Consider the following 18,877-nt stretch of genomic DNA (forward strand, 5'->3'; position numbering starts at 1 on the left):
TCCATTATAATTCTACTTAAAGTTTTGGACTGTGTTTGCTTAACATATTTCTCTCCCGATTGAGATGAGACAAACACGTGTCACATGAACATCACATGAACTTGTGATGTTTTTATCAGTTGTTTGGACTCTCATTCTGACGGCACCCATTCACTGCAGAGGATCCATTGGTGAGCAAATTATGTAATGCTAAATTTCTCCAAACCTGTTGCAATGAAAAGCAAACTCACTTACATCATAGATGCTCCAGGGATGAGTAAAGACAAAATTTCATTTTGGAGTGAACTATTCCTTAAAATCTGTGCTAGTCTATCTACAAGCCCTACATCATGGAGAATGCCCTTCTGTATTGTCTAAGTATGCCAGAGCCATTTTAATTTACATAATCTGCGCTCTGTAAAAATTGTCTTTTTGTATGTATATTGTTTTCTTTTACATTAAAAATGGCTTAAAATGTAAATAAAAAAACTGAGAAACAGAACAGTTGTCAGCTCCAAGATTAAAATACAAATTCATGAACACGTACTGATGGTAGTACTGGAAGATCTCTTTATTGTTCTTCTTTTATAGGTACTTCAGATGGAATGTCAACATCCACATTATGATGATTTATGTGTCAGCATCAGCATCATCTAACACATTTTGTATGTTTGGAACAGCATCGATGTGCAAGCAGTACTGTTTAACTTGTAACAAAAAGGAAAAAAAAGTCCAAAACACTAATAGTCCCACAGAAATGCCCATTTTGCAGATACAAGATGGTTGCATGACAACACTAAAATATTAGGTAAGAGATTTAATTGTAGGTAAACAGATTTTCCTAATGTGTTAACACTCTGTATGCATGCAAAAATGAGCGTATACAGGCAAAATCAACGACTATGTGAACTTGACAATGACAGAAAAGGCTGTGAAGGCTTGTTTTCACAGGAAAATGCTTGCATACTTCATTCCGCTCCTCTGAATGCTTGGAGTTAAAGGCATCAAAGTTCATTCTTCATTGACTTATTTGAACATAACTAATAAACCAAATAACAAATATTTTAAAATAAATACTGAAATCTAAACTTTAATAACATGAAAAACTCTTAAGGTGTCATCAAAACACACTCAAAAGACAGGTTTTGAATGAGATTCTGACACATGGAACAGTATCAGAACATCAGCTGATAAATATACAATCACACTCTGTATTAAACAACAGCATGCCTGCAGAGTTCCGATGGATGAATCTCATTAACATCAAAATATATTCAGATCAGTCTACCACACACACACACACAAAACACAATTGTTAATTAAATCATATGACAGAATAACTTATGTCCCTATGGACGTAACAAATTATATACATTTTAGATAAAGAATAATGAAATCAATTGTTGCACCATTATGATTTTTTGACTGACATTATGAGAATTCAATTCATTTCACTTCTCAATTTACAACACTGTAAAATCTCCTTCTAAAAAATAGGTTTAATTTTTCTCATGCACCATAATATTTTTTTCTTTATATTTCAGGATGAAATATGATTTAGACATGTTCTTGACAGGTTTCATGAGATTCACCCTGGAGTGTTGCAGTAAAAACGAAGACTAACAAATGTTCATCTTATGGAGTTTCAAAAAGCAAAATTCAAATAATAGGCAGAACTCACCTGACTATAGAAATCATTCAGGTTCACCTAAATATACTTGTGCGTGCAAAAGAATCATTGAGGAATAAATGACAGTATATATTTAAAATAGGACACTCAACAAACTCTTCTGGGCAGAGTCAAGCTTGTTGTTGAGCATTGGTTCCTGTAAACCACACAAACTGTCCTGGATTTCCTCTTCATAGACCCCTTTACAGAATCACTGCACTCAAAAGAGTCCCAAAACGTATCTGTGTTAGGAATTTTTCAAGACGAGGTCCTCTGGAAAACATTAATTCCATCAAAAGGAATGTTTGAGAAGTAGTGGTATAATAAAAATCTATCTTAAGCTTAAACTTTGATTCAAAAGTTAACCAATCCATTAAGCTGCTTCTATGAGTTTATATCTAGCTGCATTTTCTGGCAATGAAACTGAACTAAACTTTCTGTTTCGACAAAGTCTACAAGCAAAAATCTTTCTTTCAAATCTATAAAATGTCACCATGCATGGGTTATAATGTCATAAAAGCAGTATCTGCTTTTTTTAAGATGAAAAAAGAATAATGATTGATTATAGCACTAATGCTATAATGGGCTATAGTGGTGCATTCTTCTTCAAAGTTTACCATCGTCTCTTTTCATTTACATTAGTAGGAAGTTCTACTGACCTATAAATGAATGTAGGTAATGTACTACAGCTAAGAATCAGCACAGCCCTACACAAATGCACTACTTGGGAGAAAACACAAAATAAATGGGGGTCAAATAAATAAATAAATATTTGAAACTACACTTGATTTGTTTAAAAGTGCATTTCACCATGCTTGAGAATATTCCTTTATCAGCATACTCCTCTGCTCCCCAAAAACATTTGGGTGCATCTAACAAGGAAACATCTATTCATATTTCACCCAAAACATTGAAAGAAAAATAAGAACGATTTTGCATTAAGAAAATAGTTTTTAGAACCACTAAAATTGTTTGCATTTTGACATTTTCATGGGAATTATGCAATTATGAGAATTATTCAATTATGAGAATGAAAATCATCTTGTCTGGAAAGATTTAAAATTTTAATTAAATTAAATTTTAATTAAACTCACAATTATTTTTTTTATTTGAAACACGTTTTTTCATAAATGCCTTAAATTATAAATATATTATACAAATATAAATACTAATACATTTATATATATATATATATATATATATATATATATATATATATATATATATATATATATAATTACTTAATAAGTACTAAAAATATATCATAATAATGTCATAATGCAAAAATGACTAATTGTACTATACATTTTATTTTCTTTATGCAAAATATAATTTCATATTTTTCTTTTGATTTTAGGGTGAAAAATAACTTACAAAAAAAATAACTATACTTAATAACTAAGCTTTGAGTTTAACCAAATTATTTCCATTTCTTCAGAGCCCTTTTAAATAATTTCTCCATTAGTCCACTGCCAAGAAAACAGGAGTTGTAGCCACAGAAACTGGGGACAAACCCTCTCTCTAGTGCCTGTGAATTTTTGAATGGAAGAAAAAAGAAAGAGGAAAAAAAAACAAGAAGTGCTCTTTGTTTTCACCATCTCAAACTCCAGGCATCCTTCACTGACTGTTTTAAAAAATGCAACAGGGAGGCTACTGAGTGGCACAATTAAAAAAGAACCAAAGTATCTGACTCCCCGGCCACAAACGTTCACTTTTTCCTCTGGCTCCAATGGAAGACACTAAAAAGAGGTTCTGTATCTTACATCCGTAGCTGCACAAAGGAGGAAACAGAGACTTAATTTAAACTTACATCACCAGCTCTTTTGCTCTGGAAATGCTAACAAGTATAGAACACTCAGCATCAATGTGATGTTACCATGGCAACTGAAGCTAGACTAAAGATAGTATGTCTGTAACGGGTGCAGTGGAACATGGATGGGACGAGTGCGATTATCTTTTGGCCTTGTATTTTGAAGCATCTCTTGGCTCTTTGCTCGGGTTGCTCCAGTCATCCGCTCCTGGGCCTCCTTGATAGTGTCGCCAAGCAGATTTGTTAAAGACGGGCAGACGCTCAAATGATTCGCTGGAGAGAGCCTGGTCAGAGAAGATGACAGGGTGGATGTTTAACATGAATTAGACATAAATTAACCCTGTGTTCCTGTGGCTCATGTGGTAGAGCATTGCGTTAGCAGCGCAAGGTTGTGGGTTCAATTCCCAGGGAACACATGTTAGGTAAAAAAATTTTAGTCTGAATGCACTGTCAGTCGTTTTGGATAAAAGCATCTGCTAAATGCATAAATTTTAATAAAAATTTTAAATGTCATTTAAAACCTAGTGGAATAATTCTGTAAAGTGCAAATTGAGAGCTGTTTTTACCTTCAAGTAGATGACGGCATCGGTCCCTACACCTTCCATCGAGTACAGTTTCAGGTCCCCTTGAAAGTAGCGGGCGTACAGTCTGGAGATCGGCAAACCATGTCCAAATCCAGCCTATAGACACATGGAGATAAGGTTATAAAGGACGATGCTAGATTTAGAGCTGCTGTCCAAGGATAAGTTGGTTGTTTTTTTTTTTTTTTTGAATATTGTAGCCAAACTTCTTTACCAATGGCACTCGTTTCAAATCCAAACTGGGTGTTGGTGCAGTCGAGTAGGTGTAGTTGAACAGCCTGTCAATCTTCCGTAAAGCCACGCCCCCTCCCATGTCACTGATCTATGATGAAAAACACAGGAAGATTGGGATCAAGGCATGCCATGTGTACATGTTTGCAAAGAAAACTGATTTTTAAATAATCTGACCTTCACAGAGAGATCTTCTTTCCCCAGGGTCACTTTTGCTTTTATAAGAGGAAGGCCCTCCTTACTCCCCTCGTGGAGTTCATTGGTGGCCCTCATTGCGTTCTGAAAACAAAAACACAAGTTGTTACAGCAGTACATCAGGACCTTGGGAGAAACACAAGGGATAAGTACTGCTAAATATTGAATTGCGTAACATGCCGGTACTCTGATATATCAAATTCAATATGTATCTGCAAGTTTTAGATACATACCTTAAACAGTTCAAACAGCATGTGGAAAAGGTGTGAGGGAACGTACACAGCCTGGATGGGTTTTTGAGGAGCCTTTGCTAAATAAAAAAGAACATATTTATACGATTTTGGAGATCTAGATGTTTTACATGAATTAGACATAAATTAACTCTGAAGCAAACATTATATATTGAGTTTTGTGAGAGAATAAGGACATTGAACAATAAGGACATAAGTACCATTGAATTCCTCTATCTTGAGTTCCGGGGCAGCTGAATAATATTGCTCACACACCATCTTGGCGGTCTCATATGCATCTGAAAACAACATCAAGCTTGAATCAGTGGAGCACAAAATCCAAACAAAAGATAAGGATGGTTTTCCTACACTGCTTCTAAAGCTTGGGGTTGGTAGGATTTTTTGAAAGAAATCTCTTATGCTCACAAAGGCTGCATTTATTTAATCAAAATACAATAAAACCAGTGATATTATGAAATAGTATTGCAATTTAAAAAAAACTGGTTTCTATCTGATTATATTTAAGAATGTAATTTATTCCTGTGATGGCAAAACTGAATTTTCAGTATCATTACTCCGGGCTTCAGTGTCACGTGATCCTTCAGAAATCATTCTAATATGCCTATTTACTGCTGAAGAAACACTGTACTGCTTCATATTTTTGTGAAACATTTTTTGGTATGGTAGCGTATGTGACAGAACAAAAAAATGAAAACTTACCAGTCACCACCTCAGCAACACTGCAGCTGGGATCAATACTGCCAATGTGTTTCGGATGGGCTGGGTTGATGTCATTGCCAAAAAGGAGAGCTGTAATAAAGAGGAAAAGCAATTAGTTTAAAACTCACTGAAAAACTATGGAGCAGTAAGTGGTGTCTTTTTTAGCGTGACGTACTGTGCTGGTTGATGAGCATGCGAAAGGAGATTCGGTTGGTGTAGAAGCGGTCCAAAAAGTACTGGATGTTGGAGCTGACAAATGGATCGAAACCAAACTTCTCTTTATATTCGATCACACCCTGGGCCATAGTCGGGACCACATCATTGTGCCTATTCCTGATCTCAATAAGAGTCTCCAGAAAGCTAGAAAAACATTGATAGATAAAAAAAATTATATATTATATATATATGATATGAGATAAAAATGAACCACAGGTTTTTAAATAAATATTGCAGTAATGAAATTCTATCTGAGATTGATAATTATCTTCATATTACGGTCAATAAAAAAACTCTATATTATTAAATTTTTGAATGCTAAAAGTTAATTTTGAATCACATTAGAATTTACAGTAACCTATGTGAAAAATTAATATTTATTGAGATTTGCTAAAGATTCATTTAACAGTGTTATTAAATTATGAGTGAGCATTTGATGATGACAAAGTTAAATCTAAATGTAAAATAGGGGAAATTAGAATGAACAATAAAATATCCAAATACTGGCTAATAAACATATCTAACACTGACCTAGTCATTAGGCTATACCGTTTAGTTGGAGCAAACTGTAAGTACACCCAAATCTTGCTCCATTTTTTTGTCATTCAGGTCATTTATAGTACAAACCCGATTCCAAAAAAGTTGGGACACTGTACAAATTGTGAATAAAAACAGAATGCAATGATGTGGAAGTTTCAAATTTCAATGTTTTATTCAGAATACAACATAGGTGACATATCAAATGTTTAACTCTTTAGTCCGGATGACATGGCGTCCCAGTTTTCCAAAAAGAACATCAAATTTTGATTCGTCTGACCACAGAACAGTTTTCCACTTTGCCACAGTCCATTTTAAATGAGCCTTGGCCCAGAGAAACCACATGCGCTTCTGGATCAAGTTTAGATATGGCTTCTTTTTGACCTATAGAGTTTTAGCTGGCAACGTGAATGGCACGGTGGATTGTGTTCACCGACAATGATTTCTGGAAGTATTCCTAAGCCCATGTTGTAATTTTCCATTACAGTAGCATTCCTGTATGTGATGCAGTGCCGTCTAAGGGCCCGAAGATCACAGACATCCAGTATGGTTTTCCGGCCTTGACCCTTACGCACAGAGATTGTTCCAGATTCTCTGAATCTTTGGATGATATTATGTACTGTAGATGATGATAACTTCAAACTCTTTGTCATTTTTCTCTGAGAAACTCCTTGATATTGCTCCACTATTTTTCGCCGCAGCATTGGGGAAATTGGTGATCCTCTGCCCATCTTGACTTCTGAGAGGCACTGCCACTCTGAGATGCTCTTTTTATACCCAATCATGTTGCCAATTGACCTAAGAAGTTGCAAATTGGTCCTCCACCTTATGTGCACATTTAACTTTTCAGGCCTCTTATTGCTACCTGTCCCAACTTTTTTGGAATGTGTAGCATGAAATCCAAAATGAGCCAATATTTGGCAAAACATTTAAAATGTCTCACTTTCAACATTTGATATGTTATCTATATTATATTGTGAATAAAATATAAGTTTATGAGATTTGTAATTTATTCCATTCCTTTTTTACTCACAATTTGCACAGTGTCCCAACTTTTTTGGAATTGGGTTTGTATTTTGTATGAATAAACACCATTGTATGTAGAAATGGCATGTGAGCAGGATTCTTTCTTTGTTTTCAGTGATCCAGCATGCATAGCCTGTTTCTTCTTTTCCACTGTCAGGGCAGCTTTCAGTCACTGACTCCTCTGTTCTCAACTCTGGCCTGAATTCACTTCACGTGAAAATATAATAGCATGCCGTGCAACTGCCTGCAGAACAAGAACGTTTATCTGGCTCACAAAAAGCAAAAAAAAAACATAATAAAATGAGTTCTACTCACTCATTCAGGGCATGTGGGTCTTCTGGTTTCCTGTTTTCAAACTCTAGAAGTTCGAAAAAACTTTGCATGTACCTGTGGAGAGATTTGGCAGTGCTCAGGCTTCATGAAGCATGTGTATCTGACATCCTCCATTTCAAACTCAGTTATATTACCATTTCTGCACCAGTTTGACTGAAGGTTGACTGAGGAGCCTGTCTGGCAGCAGATTGACCTCTCTCATAGTGTTAGCCAGACGCACTGGCAGCTCCTTCCGCAGGAACATGTAAGACGTCTTCTCACATGCATTATCCCTACCTAAAAATCCAGCATCCAGAAACATAAACAACTGAGAAAACAGGAGGGGCTGTCAGTGTTTACAGATGGGAAAGAGCAGAAAAATGATACCTGACACCTGCAAAGTACTGCACAACTCATTAATCAGGCTCAACTATTAGCCTTGAAGACAATAAGATACAGTATTATAAATATTAACATTCGTGACTTTATGTAAAACTACTTTGAAACTATTGTGTATTCTGAAAAGCATCAAACTGGTAAATATGCACTCTTGCTTTAGGCCTTCAGAGCACACCAATATGTTTTCAGCTGAAACAACACAGGAAGGTTTAACCATCCCTATAATTTATTTAAGATTGTAACTAATATTGTAATTAGCCTTGTTGCATAAGCCTTTCTTCTGACTCATGTCATTATGACAGTCCCTTTTGTGCCATTCCTCCTATTGTTCGGTGCACTGTTCACCCAAAAATGAAAATTCACAAACCTTTTATTTTTCCACAGTCAGACGATTTAGGATGACATATGATTTAATGACAGGATTTTCGTTTTGGGGTGAACCATCCAATTAAAAACCTTCAAATTTATTGTGACCAAGGTCACATAGGTGTTGTCTACATAGCGTTCATATCACACACTTTATTCTTTATTATAAAGAGCCTCTCCCTCTTATAAAAGTATGGACAGTTATATTATACTACAATAATATTATTAATATAAGATGGTTCATATGCAAACGACTGCAAATAAATAACAATCAACCAAATAAGGACATACATATATTTTTAGACATATACAGTATGGGATCAACGATTCTAATGTGTGACTCTTCTGTTTAAACAGTCTCGAATTTTAAACATCTTTAAATGTTAACTTTGGAAATTATTAAGTGTCATATCTCCTAGTGTCATAGAAACAGAACCAACTTCCTCATTAATATAAAACAGAGGCGGTGAATGTTTTATTTCCCGAATGCACAAAGTTCTTGTTTAACAGAATTGTCGCATTTCCAGTCAACGGTTTTGAAGACTAAACATACACCCAAACAAAGATGGGTTATAAAATATAGTCATTTTATGAAGCAATCAACATAATCGTGCTGCATCAAAAGTAACGGGTGCCACTGTCAGCGACTGTCAGTTTTGCACGTGACGGATGCGCTCGCACTTACCGAATTCCAGAAACTGTTTGATTGACAGGGGCGATGGTGAAAACCTTGAATAATATTCTATTTTTGGTAAATGGTCCTTCAGAAGAAATGCGTACAGTCTCATTGTGGGGGGAATCTGAACCGACTGATGACAGGCTGTTTAAAAAAAAAAGATATCTTTATATTGATATCATGGCTGGGATTGTCCAAAGAGTAGAGCTGTCCGCAACATCCGTATACGGAAAAATTCACCTCCGTTTCATATTATTTATATAACAGAACACCGCGTATACGTGTGTACCGTGTTTTCCCGCACGGCCACTGTTGCGCTAAACAGCACGTACACGAGAGCGAACACACAACCGACCGTGATTTAAACAGCAAGCGCTGTGATTGGGTGAGAAGAACACGGAAGAACTAGATAGTGCTTTGTAATTGGACCATTCATTTACCTGAACGAGACGCCTCTGTGTAAAGTTAGGTTGCAGGATAGCAGTTATGTTTGGTGTTTGTTTGCATTATTAACGTGTATTTCATCCTATAAAACCAGACATTTTGCAAGTATTATTAATTCAGCTTTAATTTGTTGCTTGCTTGCTCTGTAAAATATATATATATATGTACACACACACACACACACACATAATAAATACAAATCTTAGTTTTTTTTTATTTTAGTATCATTTATATATTTTTATAGCCGTAATAAATATTTTGGGTTAGCTTTTATTATTATATTTTCAGTTTCATTTTCAAGTTTAGTTATTATGTTTAGTTAAATTTTATAATTTAATTATTGTCACCTAGCATTATTTTTAAATCACTTTTTAATAAACTTCAATTTATTGGTTTACTTTTATAAATTTTAGTACTTCTATTTTTTTCTCATTCAATTTTTTTCATCCAATTTTTTTTCATTCAATTACCTATTTTAATACTTTTAGTTTTACAGTAACAACATCAGACAAATTACATAAATACTGAAAACAAATCTGTATTCAACAGGAGGAAGTGACAGATTTTACAGTATGAAGGGTAATATATCAACATACAATTTAGCAACATAAATGATTCCTGACCTTTAAACAGTTCTAAAAAACCTTTCATCCAGCCGACCATTCAGCCTTAGAAAAGATTTGATTTCACTTTATCAGCAATGTGCACCATGACTCACAAGATCTACTAATGCTTTTTAGTTCTGATTCCCCAGATTGATGGACCCAATAAAAAGTGTAAACATCCAAATCAGGGCCCTCAAAGCCATGGTTGATTCTACAGTCAAATTCTGCGACCCAATAACTCGCAGTGACATCAGTAAAAAAACAAACACAGATCTGGCAAAATATTATATATTAGCATGTACATACATATTGAATGCAATGTTATTGACCACCACTGTTCACAGATTCTTCTCCCAAGTCACACGCAACAGTCTGTTCTTCTTAGGCAATATCTACAACTTTTAATGAGGTGAGGACAGTCTTTGTCTCTTCAACATCATCCAGATCAGGTATGGGGTCATACTGACGTCTATATAAAACACGGGTCACTAGCGTGATGATAAACATCTCCACAATCAACAGCTGCTGACTCATCACTGCAAAAAGAAATTGAGGGTGTTTTTAGGAACCATTAATGACAGACTATTTAAGTAGTTGTAAGCAAATTAAGCAGGAGTTAAAGGGAAATTATGCCCCAAAAAATGAAATTCTGTTGCATCATGTCTTTCCAAACCTGTATGACTGTCTTTCTTCACTTTAGTGGAACACAAAAGTTACACTTTATGAAACTTTTATGCTGCTTTTTGGAGCTTGACAGCTGCTCATCCACCTTCATTTAAATGAAAACAACTCATTCTGCTAAGAAGAAACTCATACAGGTTTGGAATAACACGAGGACGAGTAAATAATGACAGAAGTTTTATGTTTAGAAAAAACTACCTCTTTAAGTCCTGTGCTCTGTGTTTAACAGGATAATTTAACAGGATTGTTATGTTACATTCTGCCACATGATGGTACTCACAGTATCCATGGGCCTGGGACGTGTAGGGTGGTGCGCAGGCAATAGTCCCATTCATTGCCAGTATGTTGATGACAGCAGTTTGCAGCTGGCTGAGAATCAGCACCAACTATGCGTAGATGTAATAATTGTTGAATCTCTGGTAACACTCATTCCAGCAATACTAAAAACCAAGGATGTTCTAAAAATTGTAAGGAATAAATACCTGATACATGGCATATTTAGGGACCATTTTAAGGGTGCGTAATGCCTCTCGCACATGCATGAACATGATTGCAACAGGCCAAAGGGCGATAATGGTGAGAACGCCTATAAAGGAGTTTATCCATATGGCTGCTCCAGTGGATGAAACCTACAGTCCAGAGAAAGAAATGCTGTAATGCTGTAAAAATAAAATTATGTATTGAAATAACTGCACATTCAATACTTACTTCAGCTAAACTGAAGTTTCCATTCGTCCAGAGGACTATAGAAAGGATGGTTAAGACCAATTTCAACAGCGCAAACTGGTAGGACCCCAGTTTCAATATGAACAGAGATCGTCTGAAAAAGCAAAGCACAATATTTGAAGGAAATTAAAAAATGTAGTTTTTCAGATTTGACATTACACGTCACATGAGCCCACCCACAGATATCGCATCAAACTCAACACTGTTTATGTTGAGTTTGATAAGGGAAGTCTTACAGTGATTCCAGGAGCTGCAAACGGCTCCCTTCTTCCAGATAGCAAAGAGTGCACGGCCCGAGGTGCCCAATTTAGGTTATGCACTAAGTATGATAAAGACCTCTTGTTTGCAGAAGAGTTGAATGGCCAGAGGTGCACTCATCCTGTCGACATCCAGTCGAAGATATGGGCAATTTGCAAACTTCAGATGCTAGTTTTAGAATGCCTATAACATGCAGGTGCAATTTAGTTAATATGAATTATTCATTTATTTCTATACAGGCTCCTGTGCAGGATGTGGATATTGACTGCACTGACACTATTAGATGTGAACAAAATTTGAATTAAATTGAACTGAATAATGAGAGTTAACTTTCATAATTGATGAACTCTGCAACACTGAAACTGTTACTGAACTGAATTAAATCAACATTTAACCAACTTGAGCTCTGTAGAGCTGCTTATGGCTGAAATAAGCTTGTTTTGAGTAACTTTACATTATTTTTGAACTAAAGTGAGTTGAATGGATACGCTATTGCCTTTTTAGAGCTACTTTACAGCTGAAATTGTATCTGTTTCATAAGTGAAGAACTTTTAATACTGTTGTTTTCCTGTTTATATTTGTGAAGCTGCTTTGCTATTATTTTTATGTCGAATTTAACATGGAAAATGAGGCTGTGAGGATTTGGCAGTCCAGGACAACTTTTAAAACTCTTCTAACTTTTAAACGTTTTTTTTCTCATAGAATTTTCTTCAGCTGAACAATTTGTGTGTTGTTAAACAACAGAGCAATCCACTGAATGCACCATATTTTATACCTCATTCCTATATATAAAAAAAAGAAATAAATTATATATATATATATATATATATATATATATATATATATATATATATATATATATATATATATATATATATATATAGTAATAAACTATACACTAATTTCTATTGTCCACATTAGTATTTTTTTCTAAAGTATAAAACATTTAACAAATCATTAGCTTAAAAAAAATTAACAAATAAAGAAACTTTCTACCTAATAAAATATTATGGAACTTGGCAAAAAAATTGTATAATAATTATAGAAATACTCATTGAGTTTTAAGATTTTATTAATTGACTTTACTTTTCCAGGTCTAGAAATAACACTTAAAATCAATTTACAATGTTTTATTTTTCTTAAGTGGTGAGGTGAATTAAAGTTTTTATTTTTAATTATTTTAGCTTACAATAAGGCCAATAGCAGCCACCTTGGATGTTTGCTGAGGCCCTCAAGTGGGCCCTAGTCCCCGGTCATAGATACAAGAGGGTGGTCTATTTAGATTTTTTGAGATTCATAGCAATCACTAAGAAATGGTTCACATTGTGGCAGTGATTTTTGATGGCCTGACAAGCGTACTCTTAGGTTTGCTTACCGTGTGATGGGGACGTTTGGCAGACACGGACAGCAGCAGCAACAAGGTCCCGTGCTGATCTTAAATGACTTATTTTCTGAGCGCCTGAGAAATGAATCGTCTCCTCCGACCTCTTCAATCATGAGAATCAGGAACTTAAAGACCACAATTGCAAAGTATCTGCCAATTAAGTCAGAAATATATTAATTTGTGTCACGATTGCACCCACACCCACAAATTCTTTCAAGCAATTTTAAAGTTCTGCAAACTAACTGAAATGCTATTAAAGACCTTATTCTACGTCTGAGACTAAACTTTAAAATGCATCCCCTCCTAGAGCTTTCAAGCTACAACCACCAAACTTGGGTCAGACCTTCAGACTGGTTTGACTCGGGTTGCTCAATCAACTGGTCTTAGGTGGTTTTTAGCTGTTTTTGCTAAATGAGCTGGTAGCTGCTTTTTTTTAATCAGGTTTCAGCTGTTTTTACTTGGTTTTAGCATATTTTTCATTCATATTAACACGTTAAATTATACTAAAAACATGCTAGGCTAATCATGCTAGAAAAATGTTAATCATGTAAGAAACATGCTAGCAACATTCTAAAAACATTCAAATCATGGTAAGAACATGGTAGCAATTTGTTATCAGCTACCTAGAAACATGCCAGAAACATGGTGAGCATGGTAAAAACATGTTAGCAACATGCTAATCATGTTGGAAACATGCAAACAACATCTTAACATGCTAATCATGCTAAAAAAAACATGCTTGCAACATGTTAACAGCATTGCTGAAACATAACAAATGTTAGCAACATACTAATCATGTTAGAAAAATGCTAAACCATGCTAGCAATATGGTAAAAGCATCTTAAAACATGATAACAAATGTTAACAACGTGCTAATCATGTTAGAAAAATGCTGACAACAAGCTAATCATGTTAAAACCTGCTAACTGAATCCTAATCAATCTAAAAACATGCTCGCAACATGCTAATCATGCTTGAAAAATCCTAGCAACGTGCCTATAACATGTTAATCAGGTTAAAAACATGCTAGCAGTATTTTAATCACGCTACAAACATGCTTACAACATGCTAATCATGTGGGAAATTATGAAAGCAACATGTTAATCATGCTAAAAAGATGCTATCAACGTGTGAAAGTGACGTGACATACAGCCAAGTATGGTGACCCATACTCAGAATTCGTTCTCTGCATTTAACCCATCCAAAGTGCCCACACACATAACTCTCTAACCACTAGACCACAACTTCCCCCTAGAAATAGAATATATATCTATTCTATCTAAAGTGTAATACTTCAAGCTTTTACAACTGCTTCAAACATTCAGGCTTGGGTTTCTCAAGTCAACATCAAAGTTTATTCACAAAATTTACTTGTTTAGTTTTAGAGTTGGTTAGTATACTCAAGTAATACTGTCTTATTGTCTTTCTGCACAACCTTTTTTCATTCATTCCACACTGGGAAAAAGTTAAGAGCGAACTCACGTGGCTGATGTCATATCAGTGAGCATTGTGGCCCTTGGAACCCACATGCCCAAACAAGACATGGTAGCAATGACCTAAAAAAGATAAAGATAAACATAATACCTAAGAAGAAGATGAACTTGAGACTCATAATCACTCAACCAGGTAGTAATGCACTAGAAATGAATTATTAATGAATTATTAAGAAAACTTTTTTAAATAATAGATTGTGAAATAAAAAGAGGCAGGGAGGGATATAAGTGATAACGTGAATAATAGAGCAGATGAAAGGACAAACGTTTAAATGATGGAACTCACCGGTGCTGCTCCGGTGACCCAGATGATTACACTTTTCTTATTTGGAGGTACTTTCTTATAGATGTATATGCATTCTTCAATGAAAACCAGCATGGACACTGTGGCCATTAAAGTCAGTACAGAGAAGAGGACAATGCCAAAGATATCCAGCTCTGAAGAACACAAACAGCACCATCAGAAGATCCAAATGGTTACATCATTGTCATACTATATATTAATCCTTCTTGATCCTGGAACAACATTCCAATCAACCAAACAGAATTGAGATATAACTTTTAAGGAAATATCTGTTTTAGGTTTGCAATCAAGGTTTAGGTGCTACACTCTTGTTAATCAGCTATCATTTCCCACTGACTTTAGGAATAAATTATGGGTAGTGTTAGGTTTAGGGGTACGGATTGGGTTAAGTCTATATTTTTGATCCAGGATCATCAAAAGGGCAATTCTAAATTTCTAGAGGCAAATTTCTAGAAACCTTATAAACTATCCATGTGTTTCCAGTTAGAATGAAGTACGCAGGAAAATTCTAGTCAGTGATAAATTGGGAATTTTAGGAATGGCTTTACAACCTCACAAACAAGCCATTTCAGATTGCATCACTTATAATCGGTCTCATTTCAATGATACTTAATGTCTGGCACATTGTGCTGGTGATTAGTTTTACACAAACCAGGTGTCTGGCTTTTTACCAAACTCCCATGTCCAAATTGCCCTCCTAAAGCCTTCGTCAATTTAAGTGCATGAACTCTTGTAAGTCATTTTAAAAAGAACACATAATTGTGCATTTACACAGTTCTTCTGACGACAAATCAACCCTTATACATTTACAGTCACAGCTGATACTCTCATCCCTCCCTCTATACTGCAAGTTATAGTAAAGGTGAAAACTATTAAAACAAGAATCAGGGTTTGACACAAAAATAGTCTTCTACAGTTGAGGGTGGCAACCTGGAAAGAATCAACATCAGTGCCATTCAACATTATCAAATGCAAACTCAAGTTCAGGAACACTGAACCACAGGACTATCACTTATGAACAATGAGTGAGAAGCAGTGTAAGATATTAACTTCTCAGTTTGAAATTTTTTTTTCTTAATTTTTTACAAAATAAAGGGAGTGGCCATGTCAAATTCAAAAGAAACAGTAAATAGACTAGTAACTAGAGTAGGCTACATTAAATATTATATTCTGATCCATACGTTTGATTATACAACTCAGAAGAGTTTATGTAAATGGTGTTTAACGGTTTTGGGGGAAATAAATAAATACATTTTATAATAAATATAATTAAAAATAATACTTGAAATACAATATTCAAGAAAAAAAATCAGAATAATATTTAAAATACGACATTCGAAATATAGCCTACACACACACACACACACACACACACACACACATTCAAAAATCTGTATAATTTCCACCATTATAGTTATTGTTAATAAAGTAAAATAATAATAATAAAAGATACTTACGCATAATAACATCGATAGCGAACGGAGCCCCTTCCCTGCATCGCGGGTCAAAAAGTGTGAAATTGGACATTTCCATCTTGACAATTAGCTTTTTTTTTTTTACAAGATCCAGGGCAAACTGTAATCCGTGGAAACCCCACTGTTCTCACCACCTGTTAGTTTCAGCATGTATGAAACTAATAAACTGTGAAGAAAGCAGGCTGGTGTTTTGTAGACTTGCTTGTAGTGGAATCCCAGCCCGTGCTATTTGATGGATCACTGACCAATGATCCAAACCGCGCATGCGCAATAGCGCCACACACGACACTTCAGATGGGTAGCCTATTACATCTGTGTGGAGTAAAACTATTCGTAAAGAACAGGATAGGCATTTTATCAACTTAAAAATACTATTGTATATTATTGTCGTGTTTATATTAGTCACTAAAAACGTCAGTGTATAAAAAAGGAAATGACAGAAAAGCCTAAAGCTTCACACAGTGCTGAAGAACTTCTCATACCAATTTGTTATTGTTGTATAGCACTAAAATAAAAATAGTAACAATTATGGAATTTTTGTTTTTCTTCTTGTATTTCTACTGAAATTACGGGTTTAAATCAGTTCTGTGAAAGGATGCATAAACAGTAACTGGGAAGGTTAAGGTTACAACTTCAAACAGACCAAAGTTAACAAGACTGACAATACACATTTTTCAAAGATTGTTATAGGAGTATGAGAAGAGTATGTTTAACATGCTTAACGTGATTTCTAAGAGTTGAATGGCCTCAGTGCTAATGAGCTGGAAAGAGTTCAGGGTAAAGAACAGCCCTTGAAACCAACACACACACACACACACACACACACACACACACACACACACACACACACACACACACACACAGAGAGAGAGATTATTGTCATATTCTTGTTACGAATAAGCATGTACTTCATTTGCAAAATATCCATGTTAAAATAAAAATATGTATTTGTTAATAAATTATCTGTAACATGTATTTCAAAAGATGTACTTAACAAAATCTATCCTCCAGACTTGCACATCAGCAGATCAAATGTGTAACTGTTTTTGACATGCACAGAAACACAAGGCTTTAGTTTTGTTAATTAATTTGATTGTGGCAGAAATAAAGAAAATGGTACAAGGACAACCCAACACCAACCCTTCTATAATAATTTCATTATGGCTTCAGGTTTAGTTTTTCTTTATTAATAAAGTATAAAATGTAATGAATGCCATAATAATAATACGAATAATGTAAAGGCTGTGTAATTCATAAGGCTGTCCAAAAGAATAACAAAACAAACAAAAAAACCTAAAACATTCTTTACCAGTAAACACATTCCTTAACACCACAAAAACAACAAAACATCTACACCATTCACATACAGATGACTTGCTGCAATCTTCATAACTGCGGTGACAGTCAAAGTGTGGTTACTGATGGTAAACATAATAAACAAAACTTCTCAGCACATAATCAGTCAAAGATGTCTTAAATAACAATAAAACCCATCTGGTAATACTTACAAGCCATTCAAAGCCAGATCAGAGATAGTAAAGTTTTTCATAAGATGCTGCAGGTGTAAATTCACGAAAGACTCCTTTGTTTTTCTGTATGGAGATATTTTGTCTCTTTTTTTACAAGTTAATTTACTTGTTACGACCTCATTTGAAACAAACACTCCAGAACAGCGTCACTCACGATGCGCGCTTACAAGTAAGTCTTGATTTGTCACGGCATTTCTTTAGAAAAGTCACAACACAAATGAAGCAATCACTGCGATTCACTTTGTAGTACATAAACACATCTGGATTACCACACATCAGCTCCACGTAACTCACGCTACGGTCACAGCTGACCGGCACAATTATTATTCCACACTGGACCAAAGTTTACAAATGATAATTTACAATAAATATAAATACATTTCACCTTTACTGCTTTGCAAATATGGCTTAAAAATAATTATTCTGAATCTATAGAGCTATTCACAATTCTTATGTATAAAATACAAAAGGTAAAAAGGGTAAAAACATAATTTAATGAGGATTTAGACTAATAAGGTCTGATGATACAATACCAAAGGACATTGAACAAGTAATACAATATCAAGCACTGTAAATGCAGCCTGCTGGGCAGTTTTGATACTGCAGGAGGAACCTACAAACATTTCAATTTGGTTTCTAGTGACACTGGCTACACTGCATGAGCAGAGAGGTATTACTGACATTTTGTAAACACTCCTTTAGAGTTCAGAGCTCTGGTATTAAGCCCTTTATTTGGCATACACAATGTGGCCCACGTGTGCACAACATTTCACACCAGAATCATCTCAAGATGACGACAAAAAGCAATAATAAAGGTCACCATAAGTGAATCAGCTTAAGAATACACAAAAAAGATTTTCAGTCTTTTGCAGGCATTTTTCCTCTGCCTGGACACACTCCATTGCACTTTGTGAACGTATGTGTGTGTGTGTGTGTGTATATATATATATATATATATATATATATATATATATATATATATATATATCTTAGAAGAATGTTAATGAAGTCTCTTTGGAAGTCTAATATTC

At 34.9% G+C, this 18,877-nt stretch overlaps 2 protein-coding genes across 2 annotated transcripts; both read right to left on the minus strand.

The window, feature by feature from the left end:
* Positions 1-3,203: 3,203 nt before the first annotated feature.
* On the minus strand, positions 3,204-9,291 carry pdk3a (pyruvate dehydrogenase kinase, isozyme 3a). The gene is made up of 11 exons (XM_059534835.1): positions 8,957-9,291; positions 7,662-7,803; positions 7,510-7,581; positions 5,591-5,775; positions 5,416-5,505; positions 4,917-4,994; positions 4,699-4,775; positions 4,448-4,549; positions 4,254-4,361; positions 4,025-4,138; positions 3,204-3,742 (listed from the first exon to the last, which is right to left on the minus strand). Exons 1-11 carry the CDS (start codon positions 9,057-9,059, stop codon positions 3,599-3,601), a joined length of 1,215 nt encoding a protein of 404 aa, XP_059390818.1. The 5' UTR covers positions 9,060-9,291; the 3' UTR covers positions 3,204-3,598.
* Positions 9,292-10,028: 737 nt separating this feature from the next.
* On the minus strand, positions 10,029-16,533 carry slc51a (solute carrier family 51 subunit alpha). The gene is made up of 8 exons (XM_059534534.1): positions 16,300-16,533; positions 14,825-14,976; positions 14,528-14,601; positions 13,037-13,195; positions 11,386-11,497; positions 11,160-11,306; positions 10,958-11,063; positions 10,029-10,532 (listed from the first exon to the last, which is right to left on the minus strand). The coding sequence occupies exons 1-8, from the start codon at positions 16,373-16,375 to the stop codon at positions 10,378-10,380; spliced, it is 981 nt and encodes a 326-aa protein (XP_059390517.1). The 5' UTR covers positions 16,376-16,533; the 3' UTR covers positions 10,029-10,377.
* Positions 16,534-18,877: the final 2,344 nt, after the last annotated feature.

This window comes from Carassius carassius, chromosome 42 (genome assembly GCF_963082965.1).
Source record: "Carassius carassius chromosome 42, fCarCar2.1, whole genome shotgun sequence".
NCBI lineage: Eukaryota > Metazoa > Chordata > Actinopteri > Cypriniformes > Cyprinidae > Carassius > Carassius carassius.

Bases quoted from the DNA above. Each gene is read 5' to 3' on its own strand.
- pdk3a (XM_059534835.1), bottom strand. From the start codon at position 9,059: ATGAGACTGTACGCATTTCTTCTGAAGGACCATTTACCAAAAATAGAA. The intron at 4,776-4,916 runs GTACTTATGTCC...TTTTTTATTTAG, and splicing joins CAAGATAGAGGAATTCAATG to CAAAGGCTCCTCAAAAACCC. The intron at 4,362-4,447 runs GTCAGATTATTT...TTTTCATCATAG, and splicing joins AAGAAGATCTCTCTGTGAAG to ATCAGTGACATGGGAGGGGG.
- slc51a (XM_059534534.1), bottom strand. From the start codon at position 16,375: ATGGAAATGTCCAATTTCACACTTTTTGACCCGCGATGCAGGGAAGGG. The intron at 14,977-16,299 runs GTAAGTATCTTT...TGTGTTCTTCAG, and splicing joins CGCTATCGATGTTATTATGC to AGCTGGATATCTTTGGCATT. The intron at 11,498-13,036 runs GTAAGCAAACCT...TTGCTTTTTCAG, and splicing joins CCAAACGTCCCCATCACACG to ACGATCTCTGTTCATATTGA.